Source organism: Canis lupus, chromosome 18 (assembly GCF_003254725.2).
Source record: "Canis lupus dingo isolate Sandy chromosome 18, ASM325472v2, whole genome shotgun sequence".
NCBI lineage: Eukaryota > Metazoa > Chordata > Mammalia > Carnivora > Canidae > Canis > Canis lupus.
Window position 1 is genome coordinate 18,263,970 of NC_064260.1, and position 16,127 is coordinate 18,280,096.

The following is a 16,127-nucleotide window of genomic DNA, read 5'->3' on the forward strand; positions in this document are numbered from 1 at the left end:
TTTCTGGCTTTTGTAGAGCACAAGATTCTTTTTTTTTTTTTGGAGCATCTAAAGCTCATAAATGTCTAATATCAAGGGGCAATTTAGAATGTTATCTCACATAGATCTAAGTCTGAATATTTTGTTAGATCTTACACAGTGAATTGCTGCAACCACTTGCTCTATTTTTATTAGGAAGACAGAGCTGGAGACCTGGTGATTTTACTGCTCATGTTCCCTGGATGAGGCATTATGATTCACTGTTATTTATTCATAGCACGATGGAGAATTGGAAGGCAACACATCATCAATGCTTCTGTGTCAGAAAGGTAAAGAGGTAGAGTGTCCACAAAAATAAAAGATAATTTTCTGAGGGACACTGGAACAAAGTCAAGTAATTCAGAAACAAGGAAGCCACATAAAGGATATTGTGGTAGATAAAAGATTACTAGAAATATTTTGCCCCTTCTCCCATCAAAACAGGGGGCCTAGTTTCTGGGCCCTTGAATATGGGCTGAACTTTGACTTGCTTTGATCAGTTGAAGGAGTGGAAGTGATGCTGTGCTGGTTTGAGGGTAGGCCTTAAGAGGCTTGACAGCTTTCCCTTAGGGCCCTAAGCCACCACAGAATCTGGTTCAGACACCATGTTGGTGAGACCATGTGGAAAGAGAGGTGCCTTGTCAGCCCTTGGGAATCCCAACCATCCCTGCTGAGGCATCAACTGTGAGTGAAACCACCCAGCACATCCCAGCCCCAGGAGGGCTTCTTAATTAATGTGGCTGCATGAAAGTCCCAAAGTGAGCCCAGCAGATGAGAAGCACCCAACAGACTCCAGGTAAGAATGTGGAATCATGAGTGAATGTTTGATTGTCTCTGAGTTTTGGTGTGGTTTGCAATAGAAAACTGCACAGATACTTCAAACAGAAAAATTACATTTCTCTGATTCATTCATTTGCCTCTGGAAATTGACAGGACCATCTAAATATGATCAATGGAGGTGGAGGCTGATGATGAAGAACTGGCTGATTCACTAAGACACTTTATAAGGCAAGCCAGTTAGTGTAAGAGCAGTGGGGACAGATAAAAATTCAAAAGGAAGGCTGTGCTGGATACAGGTTATCAGGTTGACAGAAGATGAGACACAAAACATTTTTGAATTACTTCTTGGGCTTTCTTTTACATACACTGTTTCTCAAGAGATATTTAGTTAATAACCATGGAATTTCATTAAATGGCTAAGGAGCTAAAAATGGTTAGGGAGGATCAAATAAAACTGAAGTAGGGGGATGCCTCGGTGGCTCAGTGGTTGAGCATCTGCCTTCAGCTCCCGGCATGATCCTGGGTCCCAGGATCAAGTCCCATGTCAGCCTCCCTGCATGGAGCCTGCTTCTCCCTCTGTCTGTGTCTCTGCCTCTCTTTCTGTGTTTCTTATGAATAAATAAATAAAATCTTAAAAAAAAAACTCAGGTAGGGCAGAGTAGGAAACCATTGGGCGGCCATTAACTGGAGAACCAGTACTAGAGCCTGCCCTAAGAGGGGCGATAATTGTCACATTGAGAGCACAGCAGTCATCTGCTCACACAGCACCCACAGCTTCAGGTTAATCTTTGCAGTTCCCTAGCAAGCAAAAGGATAGCTAAGATTTCAGATCATATGAATTACGGGATAGAGTATTATCAGGGTTAAAGTCCCCCCTCCCCCCAGAATGAGAAATTGCTCTTGATTCAATGTCCTAGACTGATATGAAAGATAAACAGAAGGATTAATCAGCTTTATTCTATTAGGTAGATGGCCACGGACTCTACTCCAAAAGTTAGTACCCAGGAATATTCATAAATACTCCTTAAAAGCAATTCTGAGCATAGGCTCTGTTGCAAGGTGGTCAGGGTAGGATGGAGAATGTTTAAGTTGTACAGTAGATGGAAAAGGAGTCTTCTGGCTACCTACCACTACATGCAGTAGTTCTTAAACTTTAGTGGGTATAAAAATGCAGATCCTAAGATGTCTAGTTTCATATGACAGACTGATTGCACATGGCTATCCTCCTTTTTTTTTTTAAATATTTACTTATTTATTTATTTATGAAAGAGAGAGAGAGAGAGAGAGAGAGAGGCAGAGACACAGGAGGAGGGAGAAGCAGACTCCATGCCGGGATCCTGACATGGGACTCGATCCCGGGACTTCAGGATCGCACCTTGGGCCAAAGGCAGGTGCCAAACCGCTGAGCCACCCAGGGATCCCCCATGGCTATCCTCCTTAACAAAGACTTTAAAACGCATAAACCCACAGCAAATGAAAAGAACCCGAGAGAAGCTATTTATGTGACAGAGGGGCTGTTATATGACATGACAGCTCAAGAGAATTTTAGAATATGGAATGAAAATCAAGGCAAGATAACTAATTTACGATGGCTTTGGAAGGTCTATTCAGAGTGGGGGTTGGCAAACTCTGGCCCATGGTGCAAAACCTGCTGCCTATATTTGTAAATACAATTTTACTGGAACACAGCCATACTGATTTATTTATGTGCTGTCTAAGGCTGCTTTCATGACAACAGAGTTAAACAGTGTGACAGAGACCACCTGGCCCACAAAGCCTAAAATATTTACTATTTGAACCTTTACAGAAAGCATTTGCTGATTCCTGTTCTAGTGTGTTCTTGGAGGAGGGGGCAACACAGGCAAGAAGGGCTGTCAGCTGCTCTGCAGAATCCCAGGGTCTGGGATTAGGAGGCATTGACACAAGTATACGGCAGATGCCTCCTGGTGGCACCGTATGCAGAACTCCCATCACCTACCCCGAGTCGAAAACTGAGGATGTCTCCAAAAACAATATATGTCCCCATCTAACAGACTTTTATATTTCGTCCCTGGCTAAGAACCCTAGAGAAACTTTTCAGTTTTACTTTTAAATATGGACAATTGAGGATCATAACACATGTGAGGACTGCACTCTAATAAAATGAGCATCCATAAAATAAAGAGGTATGGATATGGATAACGGTGGGCTCTGCTGGGGAGAGACACAATGGAATGTCCCCAAGGGTCAAGATGAACAATTATCCTCAGACAGGAACAGGAAGACAAAAGATGCCCAGAAAAAAGAGGACTGTCTAGAGGACCTAATGTGATGGTGCTTTTGGCGGAAAAAAAAAAAAAAATTATTTGAAGAAAGAGATTGCAAGAGAGAAAGACAAAGTGAAACTTCTCAAAGCTGTTTGAGGGGGAAAATGTATTAATGGTGCACAGTTGGGGTCAGTGAACAAATTTATAAAGCCACGGTAATGCAAAAACTGTAAAAATATTACTAAAATTAGTTGTGAAATTCTACTGGGAAAGTGTGGGAAGGCAGATGGGAGACAGAGTGAAATCTTCATTTCTTTCTAAGAGGAAGTAAATATAGGTCATGTCTAAATCTGTTAAATCAACACAACAGTATAAACACATTAATTGGAGGTGTGAAGGTATTTACCATCTATAAGAACACAAACTGATTGAGTGCCTCTGAGATGTGGGCCTGGAGGGTGGGGAGGGGCACGACAGGAGATATTTTATGCATTACAGATATTTTGATGCTATTTTTTTCCCACATGCATGTATTTATTTGACAATTTTTGTAAGTCTATAAATGCACATTTCCAAAAACCACTTCTAGGAAGCTGGAATCAGTAGGCGCAGGGGCACAGGAATCTGCATCTTTAAAAGCTCCCCAAGTGATTCTGACAAAATTTATCTTATGCCTCTACTTCCAGAAACACAAAGAACGAGGAGGCAAACAGTGAAAGAGCATAACGGTGATCTGCTGGGATGGAGAGGTGCGGGGAGCCAGAGAATGTCAGGATGCTAGCCTCCCAGTTTCTTGCCATTTCACTCATAACACAGATACATTTTAGAAGAGGGCAAATAACATCTAATAGATTGGGAGTGACCTCATAATTTTACGGAAGAACTTCACAGGCAGGCCAGCTTTCCTCCCTCTTACACTTGTTGAAAACCTCAAGCCTTGATTCAAAAATTAGCCTGAGGAAAAACAGGAGAGACATCGTGTAATGAGAGAAGCTTTTTCACTGAGAGATGTTAGATAAATAACTCTCGGGCTCTGCAGTTTATAAGCCTTAGTATATCAGTCTTGATTTTTAAAGTAAAGAATATTTTCAGGATCTTTGGTGCCTACAAATGATTGCCAGGATGTAGAATATTAAAAAATCAGAACTCAGACGGTTTCTGGGCCCTGTGGTGATTTCTTCTAAGAAAGCTTCTTCTAGAACATTATAGGACCATTGGGGATTGGCTCAATTACTTGTCAAAAAGCAGCCAGGGGCACAGTGTCCTCATTTTCTCCTCTTCCGTACCCCTTTCCATGAATCAGTCCTGACTGAAAAGGAAAGAATTACCATCCTACGCTTGTTTCTGTTTCTATTGTGCAGGACGCTTGGTCAACATTTTAGTAGAGGGAATCTTCCTTTGTGTTCATACAAATTATTGCTGCTTCTTTGCCTAAATTAGGGAAAACCTAGAGCTAGAAAAATTGATTCAGTATCTTCATGCTTATTTCAATGTCAAATGAGACTACTTGCCTTAAGATTTATTTATTTATTTGAGAGAGAGAGAGAGAGCAAAAGAGAGAGAACACAAGTGGTAGGAGGGGCGGGGGCGGGGGGAGAGAGAGAGAGAGAGAGAGAGAGAGAGAGAGAGACACTCCAGCAGACTCTCCAATGAGCCTGGAGCCTGACTCTGGCTAATCCCACAATCCTGAGATCATGACCAGAGCTGAAACCAGAGTGGAAAACTCAATGGACTGAGCCACCCAGGCACCCCGAGACCACAGACCTTTTAGATAATAAAGATTTATCACTTTATCTGTAGTGTCTATTTAAAAAAAATCTTTAGGTTCATTTATAGGTTCATTTATAATCAACCTATAGATTATAGGTTCATTGTATAGTCATTACAAAAAGAAAATTAATTTTGTCCTTAACATGTTTTTGTCTTTTTAATTTCTTCCAGAAACTGGAAGGCTGGTTTGTTTTGTTTTATTGGTAAGCTATAGGTCCAACTAGCCTTCACCAGGTCATGCTGTAAAAGTAGAATTTAGCCAATTCAAATTTCACTTCTTAATTTCTAAGTACATCCAACAATCCATTCACTCATCCATTCATCCATCCAACACATACTTATGGAGCACCTGCTATTTGCCTTGCACTGTTTCAGGTTCTAGGGACACACGAAGAAAACATCAGCCATAGAGTAATTGGTCGAAATTACTCTATGCCTAATTGGTTGAAAATTTCTATAAGAACTGTATTTGAGAAAGATTTTATGTATAAGTATTCATGCATTTATGATATCTCTGTTTTTCAGTTGAGGTTAGATGACCATATACTATTCTTTGATGTTTCCTACATGCCATTATAGTTCTCCTTTACCTGTTATGATTATCTTTTTATTTGCTAGTTCACATGAATAGCTACTGAGGTTGGAATATTGCCATATACTGTGATGGCTCATAAACTTTTCTAGGTATCCCCCACTACTGTGGCTTTGCATATGTTGTTTCCTCTTCCTATGGCTCTCCTTATTTGTACACCTAGCAAACACGTATTCATCATTCAAAACTCTTTCAGGCATCATCGTTTCTATGAGGCTCTTTCTCTAAGCACCTCCCAATGGACTCAATCTCCTATTCCTCTGTACTATTTCTGAACTTTGTATTTATTTTTATTGAATTGATGTAAATACTCAGTAACATGCTACTTATTATTTCTATAGTTAAACTTCTGAAGGATAGAAACATCTGTCTCTTCATTTTTGCATCCCTAATAATTAGCAGACCACCTGGGACATATGGATATTCATAAAATATTAACTGAATGAACTGAGGAGCCATTCCTATTCTAACTTGTGGAATGTCATAGAAATGCGCTTACATTTTACTTAAAATTATCTCACAATTAAAAATAAACATTTAAATTTTTTTAGTATTTTATAAGCAATCGATTTCAAACTTTCATTGTATTCTTTTCCAATGAGAGAAATGATCATTTCTATAAAAGCCCAATAAGACTATGTGGTTAGGAACATGCTTTTCTTTTTAAACATTTCTGTTGCTTCCTCCTTCCACTCTCTTAACTTTGTGCCAACATCAGGGTTATTACAGATTCATCCTATTCATATTGTGTTACAACTCCTTGTTTAGCTATCGGAGGCCCCTTCCTAGATATAACTCCCTGAGAGCTGGGCCATGTCCTATCCATCTTTGTCACCCTTGTGTACTGTAACGTTTGTGAAAGTGAAGAGCTGAACATGTGTTTCTTGAATGAATAGGAATAAAAGCGAAACAGTGAATATAATTAGATATAAGTTCTTTTTCTGTTAGGACCTATTTTGTGATTAACAATGAAGAAAATGTGCTAAATTCTAAATAAAAGTTTTGACTTTGTGGCTTAGTAAGGCTAGCTTAGACTGTGGTTATAGCAAACTAGCAAAAGGAGTAAGAAAAAGTGCTGCTGTGCAAATGTCTTTTCTTTTAAGTTTACACTTTATAGTTTTGAAACATGGACTAGTGGGTTGGATCAGAGAAAAAATGACTAACTATTCCTTATCATGAAAACAAAGAAGTTTATTATGTATTTCACTGAAGTTCAAAAGCTTTGGGGAACCCTGTCCTTTTACTGAGATGGTATTCATTCTATAATTTCCTCTTATTCTAAATGTAGGTAATAAGATGATTTTAAGTTGAGTCATTTGATATTTCTCTATGATTTTTTGGCAACATGAAGGTGTGCATGTTGAGTAAAATATCACCAGACGAACAGTAGAGTTGGACGCTCCCTAACTGAACTCTTACAGAAAATGATGTACACGTGGTTTTTACAACTGTAGTGTTTGAAAAATGTGGTGGGTTAGTTTTAAAACTTTGCTCAACTTTTCAGGAGATGCAATACCTATTAAATGGATTATTATTCACTCACTAGTGACCCTGAAAAGAAGTTATTTCTGAAGGAACCATTTACCTAGTGGTAATAAAACAATTAACAAATATGCAGACCATAGAGATGTGAAAACATTTCCTCAAAAGTAATTCTCTAATTTGTGTATGTACTAGGACACATTAACTTTGGGGAATTGATATCATAAATTAAATCAACATTGTGAAAAATGTGTAATGGTGATATAGGTCTTTGGAGATATAGTCCCTGCATTTTATAATACTCTTTCTAATGTATTTCAAAAACAACACTACACAAAACTTGAATCAGTATTTTAAGTAAACAAGATCAAATTTGACTTCTTCTTTTTGTCCCCCAAGTGAAAAAACTAGTATTTACAAATTATGAGATTAATCCAAGGTCATGGGCCAGGTAGGAGAATTTAAAATCAGACTGCAAAGCCAGGCTTAGTTCATTACTTTTTTTTCTACCTCTGTGCATCTTTCATATTTTATACTTCCATGCCTTTAACAATTTGCCTCTGCATCTCCATGTTAGATGAATTTTGATTATAATTTGACAGACATCCAACTAACTGCATGTGAAAATTGATTCATAAGAACTATAGAAAAAACCCTTATATATTAAAACATTGATGGGGACATATAAAGATGAATACCATTCAAAATTTTTTCTATGAAATGAACATGCATATTTAAATATCTAACCTGGGCAATTCAGCATGAGAATATCACAAGATTAATGCAGATTTTAAAATATCAATGGTTGAACATAAGGTAGAATAGTATGAAATGTTAATCACATCTCTAAGAAGGAACTCTAAAAATAAATTAGGAAAGTGCCAATCTCAAGAGTCCATTAAATCCAGCAAATAGAAGGGGCAGTCTGAAAAACGAGACAAAAATGATATTTAGAGCTATTTCCAAAATACTTCAATTTGATACTCCCAAACTTAGGAGAAACATAATTTCTGGTTTCCCTAAAGAGAAGGGATCTTTGACCTTCAACTTAAGAACACACAAAGAAGCTCCTCCTATTTGCCTTGGGTGAGGGGGAAGAAAGGTGTTGTAAAATTTCTAGAATTTCTAGAGCGGTAAGCACCTTACCTGTTTCCATTTTCCCATCCTGGGCTGCAGGCCCATCCGGAATCACACTTTTCACCTGCAGAAACTCATCAGGCTCATCTCCACCAATGATGGTGAATCCAAAACCCATGCTGCTCTTTTTTAGAGTGATGCTGAGGAATGTTCCCTTCAACTGGGATGCATCCCGGGTGAAGAGCGGTTTTTCTACATTGGCCAATAGAAGTTAAAAAAGAAAAAGCGTATTTAAGGCAAGTTCTCACACGGGCGAAAGCCAACTATGGAGCAGCAATGCCAGGGGTCAGTGTGGGTGTTTCCTGTAGTAAAAGCAAGCAGGGGGTGACGGTAGGAGCAGAACTTTTAGTACTGCCTGCAAACACAGAGTAGTCCCAAGCATCCAGGAAAGCTGAAAAAGCTGCTTGGTTGGTAGATTTTCTGTCAAGTCAGGGTTCCATTCACCAAAGTAGCCCTTCTTGGGCTTTTTTTTTTTTTTTTTTAAAGGCTGAATCAATAGGCTATCAAAGCCTATCGATCAAGTGGAGCCCAAATCATCCAGACACATCTGTATACATTCCTCTTGTTCTAAAGGAGTCCAATCAGGAGGTATGTGTGAGTGGCTGGTCCTGCACAAAACTTTGAAGGGATAAAACCAGAAAACCCAAATGGACTGTTTTAGTTTTTAAAGGGTAAGACCCATGGAATGCTACCATCCATTCAAATGTCTAATCTATTTAGAAGGAGCACCTGGATGTGGGACTGAGTTGACTTTTGCTTATATTGTGAGATGCCGTAAAGATAACCAGATACAGTTCTACTGACCTCATAGTGTTTAGTATACTCTACAGTGTGAGCAGAAGGCAAGCCAAAATTTCTACATATAATTATGAATGTAAAGGTAACACATTTTGCAACAACAATGTTGATACATTCAAATCATATACCTAAATCATCTGAACAAAACTTGAACCCATTCATTTAGGTTTGGCCACTAATTTGTTACATAATATGCTTTTCCCGTTATGATCTGTGATAAACATATTCCTAAGCATATTAAATGCTTTAAAAATAATAGTCATGCTGGGAAATAGAATTAATATCTGCTTTAAATGCTATCTCAGTCAAGTGTGTGTGTGTATATATATGTATATATACACACACACATATGCACGTGCACACATACATACATTTAGTTGTTACATTTTCAGTGATATGATTTGATGTTTGTAACAGCCAAACTGTACATAGAGATTTAGCTTAAGTATTTTGGTGCTTTTGCTGTTGTTACATTTTGGATGATATGTAATAGATATAATGAGTCATCATATTGGAATTTTACATCACAGATCTGCACTAAAAAGATTAAATATAATAATTCTCTATTTTATATTTAAGTCTATTTTACATCTTTTTCTTTGAAATGCAAATGGAAAATGCTTATAACCTCACCATCTACGTTCCCTTTATGAAGGTAACATTTACAATCAGAGAGAAGTTACTGTGAGACCTTTACATTCATTGCACTTTGTGCTGTAGTGGTGCGATATTCGTGCTTTTATTTACGAGTAAGAGCCCACAAGACGTGAAAAGTTTGTGCAGCTACTCATCCCACCACGTAGCTCCAAGGTGTGGTCAAGTGCAGCAAGCAGCCCCGGACCTACCGCAGGGCCAAGGCCTCCCCGCGTGGTCACGCGGATAGTAAGACAAGTCATTCACGCTGCGCGACCTCTCCAGGACAGCGCGGGGGCAGGTGCATGTGGGCCTAGGTAATGTCGACGAGGAGCCGGCTACTGTCATAAAGGAGAACAAGCCTTATTCTTTTGCGTGGTCTTTTGAGGACACACCTACGAGTCTCTATGAATCTGCAGTTTACAGTACCACTGTCAAAACCCATTAGTCTCCACCTGGCACCATGCTGTAAATTCCTATAAGGTACTGCCGGAGGCTTTAATTTAATCCATGGTTGCTAAGTGCATTAGTTTAGAGACAGAGCAAACATCCAGCTAAAGCTAATAGAGGGGCTTGGGGAAAGCAAATTGATTATTTGAAATAGTCTAAGCTAAAGGCATATTTGGAAGAGCAGACAGTTTGGTAGATAATTTTTCCCTTTGAAACAGTGCAGATGGACATGGTACTCACCTCGGAAACCTGGCGCCTGCAGGGGCTTTGTTCCCAGGTCTGTGTGGGGCATGTTATGCTGCTGTAGCTTCCTTTTTGCTTCCAGGACAGGGTTTTCAAACTGTGTTCTTCTGTTTATGTGGCTGAAAAATAAAATTTCAAATTAGGATAACAGTGGGACAAAGTCATTTAAGAGAACATATGTATAGCTCTACAGAGAGCAGGCGATTAAGGGACACCTTATGTGATTAGTCAAGTGCCCCGCTAGGCATGAGGTCAGGCCTCTGCTGGGGCTGCCTGTGTACAGAGCACATTTATGTGACAGGAGCAGAGATCTCAATGCCACTATCATATGTTACTGTGTTTCAATTATGCATGATTCAACCAAAAGACCTAGAATGTGCACTTGCTTTCTGGTCTACTCTGTTAGTTTGACATGAGTTTGATGCATTAAGATAAATGATCAACCAACAAAATTTATACTGAATGGTGTTGCAAAGAGTGTCATCTAAGCTTTGCAAAGTCTCCATACCTACCAAGGTAAGTTGAATTCACGGATTACTAGCAACCAGCGTCTACACGTTTTAGTGTCAGACAGACCTGGATTGAAGGGCTGGGATACAGAAGGAAGGACTCTCAAGGATATTAATGGAAGTCATAGAATACCTGTAGGAGGGTTAATGCTCATCAGTTGAAAGTAGAGTATTCACATTTGATATAATGAGATGATAAACTCATAGATATCAGACTCAGAGTGGCTTGAAGCAGCTGTGGGTCAGCTAGCCTGAGGGCTTATAGTATAAGGATCCCTGATAGACTCCTTACAGTTTAATGAATTATTGTATGAAATTTAGGGCTCCATGTCAGTGGAGAGGGAAGGAACTAACAACTCCGCCTTGTGGCAGTGACATATAGCTCTTTCTCTAGGATATGAATGCTCCCATGAGAGGGCTCATATATACATTGGTCTTTGGTCTGTGTACAAATAGAAATAGGATTATGGCGTGAAAGCCTGAAAACCAAAGCAGAATTAGAAGAGGAATGAACAATTCTGACTAAATAACTCTATGCTAATAAGTACTGCAGATATATTTTCTCAATGTAGTTAAGCAACAGTCTTGAATTGGAATCATTGCTATTTTAAAGGCAATGAGACTGAGACACACAAGGTCCGATGACTTGCTCTAAATCTCACGCCTAGGAAGTGGCAAGGCACAGATCTGACCCAAAAAATGCAATTCTTAACCACACATTCTCTTTTCAACGTATGAGTTCACACTGGTAAATGCACACATATATTTTTAAAGATTTTATTTATTTGAGAGAGAGAGAGAGAGAGAGAGAGAGAGAGAGAGAGAAAACAAGCATACAAGGAAGGGGGAGGGGCAGCGGGAGAGGGAGAAGCAGACTCCCTGCTGAGTCGGTTGTCAGATGCAGGACTCCATCCCAGGACCTCAAGAACATGACTTGAGCTGAAAGCAGACGCTTAATCGACTGAGCCACCCAGGCGCCCTATGTGCACACATATTTAATGTGTGTGCGTGCAACACAAATCACAACACACAAATCCTCTCATTATGTCTTCTAAAAGTACGTATGAGAAAGAAAAGGAGGTAGAAGAAGCAATGTTTCAAAACCAATTTTCTATTATTGTAAATCAGATAATTCCTGTGAGACAAAGAAGCAGTCGTCAGAAACATGATAAGAGGGGCAGCTGGGTGGCTGGGTGGTTGAGCGTCTGCCTTTGGCTCAGGTCATGATCCTGGGGTCCTGGGATTGAGTCCTGCATCAGGTTCCCTGCATGGAGCCTGCTTCTCCCTCTGCCTATGTCTCTGCGTGTCTCTCATGAATAAATAAATAAATCTTAAAACAAACAAACAAACATGATAAGATAACTGCAGTATCTCATTGCTTCCTCATAGGAGGCAGGGTAGGGTAGCTGTCTGCCACAAGGCTCGCAGTCATTTGGCCCTGCATTCAAAATCTAGCTTTACCACTTGATTAGCTGTGTGATTAAACCTTCATCTGTCATATGGACATAATATTGCCTTCCTCCTGGGGAGGTTGTGAGGGTTCAATGAAGTAGTAAATGCTGGCACAGGGGATCAAACATAGTTCAGTAACTAGCGGCAGCCACCTGCCACCACCGTCACCATGTTTTCATCACCATCACTGTCAGCATTTTAAGTCCATAGAAAGGCTTCATGGGATGGGGTATTTAAGAGCACTAGGCCCTTTCTCTAACATTGTCTCTGGTGCTATTTAGGAAGAAAGTGCTTCACGACAACTTTCTTAGGTAATGGAAGTTACCAGGATAGAGTTCAAAGTAAATCTGCCTTATGTAAAATCACTTCCCATTGGAAATAAATACAATTGTAATGCTCTTGTGCCCCAAGGAGTCACTGTGATCTGTGGCATGTAGTGAACTACGGCACATGATATTTCAAAGCTTCTTTGCCCTGGAAACTCTGACAGCCCCACTGGATTTCAAAAGGATCAGAGTTTGAGGCCTCTCTTCCCTTTTCTCCATTTTCATGTAACCTTCTTATTAAAATCCTTTGAAATCTTCCTATAACCTAAAGAAATATTATTCCTGACTTGGCCCTTCCTTATCTCTGTAGCTTCCCCTTTGGCTGTATCCCCACATACCCTTTTTGGACATATTTGGAGCTACTCTTGTTGACAACACCGTGTCAATCCCCTTATCTTTCCATGCGAGCTTCAGGGTAGCAATATTGCATCATTTGAAACAAGACGACCTGGGCTCGAAGTGGCATTTTGCACAAATTACTCACCTCCATAGACATCAATATTCTCGTGTGTAAAATAGGGACATTAATATCTGTTTGTTGGGATTGCTGTGAGGATCAGAGAAATAATGTTTGCAAAGCACAGATACATACAGAGGACCCCACAATTGTAAGGTCTAGTTATTGTTTATTCTTGAAGGTCTGGCTATTCTTTATTACTATTATTAATAAGTACTGCTGTCAGGGTCATTATTATTATGATGCTTTTCCCATCTGTGCTATAACTCCTCTCCTGGCCTCCCCTAGCAACACTGCCAGCCTGCTACACTCTTCCCTTGGCTCTCATAAAACCTTGAACAGACTTCTCTTGCCACAGTTTATTTATTTATTTATTTTCTTATAACCTGTCTTCTCACAAAGAGGATTTGTGGCACTTTTAAGGAACAAAAACAACAGAAAGTAAACAAAATCAGGGTGACATTAGTTGAATCTAGGTAGAAAGTCAATAGAATTGATAATATAGGGTTCTACTTGTTTACCAGCATTCTGTTACAAGTTAGCTTTGAGTTTTCAAGTTGCTAATTCAATGGGAGAGAGAAACTGGTTATCAGAGTATTTAAATTAAACCCAAGACATTCAGAGGACATACTATTCCTGTTACCAAGTCTTCAATTTTTTTTCCAAGTCTTGGATGGAGAGCTTTCTCTGATCCTAATATCCTAAATGATAATTTCACAAGCTATCATAACCTTATCATACTGTATTTTAATAATTGATTTTCATGTTTATTTCCTTCTATAGATTATGCACATCCATATACAGGTTCTATGTGTTCATCTTTGTATCCCAAGCAGTGAAAGACGATATTTTGTTAAATAGCTAAGTGAGGAGTGTGTGTTTTAAGACTTGTTTACCAATACACATTAGCAATTTTGAGCAACCAAGAAGCAGCTTTGAAGTGTACTGAAGGATTTGGTCTCTTCATTCCCTATCCTATTTCTGTTCTGCTAGGTCACTGTTCATCACCCGAGGAACTTTAGCCTCAGAAAATACATTACAAGAACATTCTGGGATGCATTTCTATATACAGTTGGGTTCCTCCAACTGCCACCTGCATATTCTAAGTATTTCCTTAGAAAAGTCAATATGTACCCACTGGCTTCATGGATACTATTTTGAAAATACTCCATTCACCATCAAAGTGAGTTTCTAGAGTTCACAGAGAATGAAAATACCAGTGAACTAGTCTGGCATGACTTGTACCCCACAAACAATGGAAGCTGGGTGTGGCTTTAGTATCCTAAACTAATTACTACAGAACATTCACATTGTCACAACTGAAGGCATTCATTTAAAACTTAAATGCTTCCAAGCTTAGAAAGGCCTATCCCAAGGAAGTATGAGTGTAGCTGAAAAAGAAAGCTTTCTCTTCCTGTGCTTCCAGAATGAATAGTTTCAAGTCCTTTTAGCAAGGATTTGGGGGTCTTACAATGTGTATAAAGCATGGGAATGACACATGCTATCATCCTTCTCATTGTTTAGGCTCTGTGAGATAATTGCTAGCTATTTTATCTAGCTTCCATATAAAATGGAACCTGGGGTGCTACCAAGAGTCCTTTCCCTGTAATTATATCTGGTCTATTGTCATACTGTATTAATCTTTAGGTGGTACGAGCTAAGGGGATGAAAGCCATATTCTGCAGTGGGTATATCCTAACAACCCCATTCACCCTTCACAAAAGGAAGGAGTGCTGATGTGAGATGCTTCCATGTTGGAATGGCGAAAGGATTAGGATGTTCAAGGATGGAATTCTACTGCCTTCTCTCTTTACCCTCCTGTTCCCCCATTTGCAGCTTAACCCCCTCCTTTCACTAGGGCAGGGAAACTGCCACAATACGGAAGTGAATGAACCCTAGGAGCTTAAAAACAAGCAAACGAACAAAAAGCAAAAACAGAAAAGACTCAGGCCCACCCTAAATCAACAGGGCCATTATCTCAGAATGAGGTACAGGCATTGGCATTAAAAAAGTTTCCCAGGTAACACTATTGTGCCATGGTGGCTGCAATCTCCTCTTGAGTTAGAAGCTGAGAAGGTACAAAAAAGAGTTTCTTGCCTGATTAAGATTTATGTGGAAGTCTCTTTTTCTGTATGTGGCCTTGGGGAGTACTAGGAAATGCTATTGTGGCTTCAGAAGAGAGCACTTCTGATATTGGAAGTTTCATAACATGCACGGAGGGGAAAAAAATATTTGTAGCTGATGGGATGATATACTGCCAAAAGTAGTCCCACGTCAGTCCTGTTTGACTGGCACCTCCTTCACTGAGGGAATGGAAGACACGGGAGTAAAGTTGTACTTCCTAAGCCTGTGAGTATGCACAGGACAGGTCTGCTGGTCATCAAGGCCATTATCTGACCCCCAATCCCAGTGTTCCCACCATATTCCGGCCTCTTCATGCCTCACCTTGCTTCTCCTGGGTTTTTGGAGAGGGGCACTTTAGTAGATTGTTGCAAATGGCATCTTTTGTACCCATTGGCTATTATCCCACCATCTTGACTTTAGTTGGCAGTTTAGAAATGGATCGTTGGTTTGATATGTGAGAGAGAAGAGAGTAGCTTTCAAATGGAGATTGTACCACAGGTGAAATAAATAAACCTTTGCAAGGTGGTCAAAGTGGCTACGCTAACTACTCTAAGACATGAGGTGGCCAGTGCTCAGTATGTATTTATTGAGTAAGCGCATGGGTGGGAGGTGGGCACCCATGAAAAGTGGGAGATGTCACAGGTTTCCAGTTTAAGTCTCCCCTAAAATCCATCTTGTGACAGAACTTGATGTGAAGCTTAGGGCCAGTGTATGTGATACAGCCAATCTGCCTTTGGGTGAAGACTCACGAAATCCTTCAAAACAGAGAATCTTCCAAGACATTTTTGTGATAGGTGAAAAGGTCAGCCTACTATGGTGATGGAAGATTTGGATCTGAGAAGCTGATAAGTAGCAGCTGCTATCTTGTGCTCCTATGGAAAAGCACTATGTTAGGGATGAAATGAAGGGGGCCCAGAAAGGCATCCACTCAGCACTGGATGTGGGGAGATTGGCTTGGGATTTGTGGTTGTGGCTCAGGATATCATTCCTTCTATGTAAGCTCCTTTGAGGGCTTCCAAAAATCTATTTTACTTGGACTACTAAAAAAAAAAACAAAATAAAACAAAATAATTCCCGTATGGAATCAGAGTATGAATTTCCTGGTTGCTT

The 16,127-nt window shown here is 39.7% G+C and overlaps 1 protein-coding gene across 1 annotated transcript in view; it reads right to left on the reverse strand.

The window, feature by feature from the left end:
• Nucleotides 1–16,127, reverse strand: part of MAGI2 (membrane associated guanylate kinase, WW and PDZ domain containing 2) — a 1,104,679-nt gene that overhangs the window by 273,498 nt on the left and 815,054 nt on the right. The window contains exons 17-18 of the mRNA XM_049096782.1: nt 10,147–10,268; nt 8,035–8,217 (exon numbers count right to left, since the gene is read on the reverse strand). Of these exons, the coding sequence (XP_048952739.1) occupies nt 8,035–8,217; nt 10,147–10,268 (305 nt within the window). The remainder of the gene's footprint in view (nt 1–8,034; nt 8,218–10,146; nt 10,269–16,127) is intronic.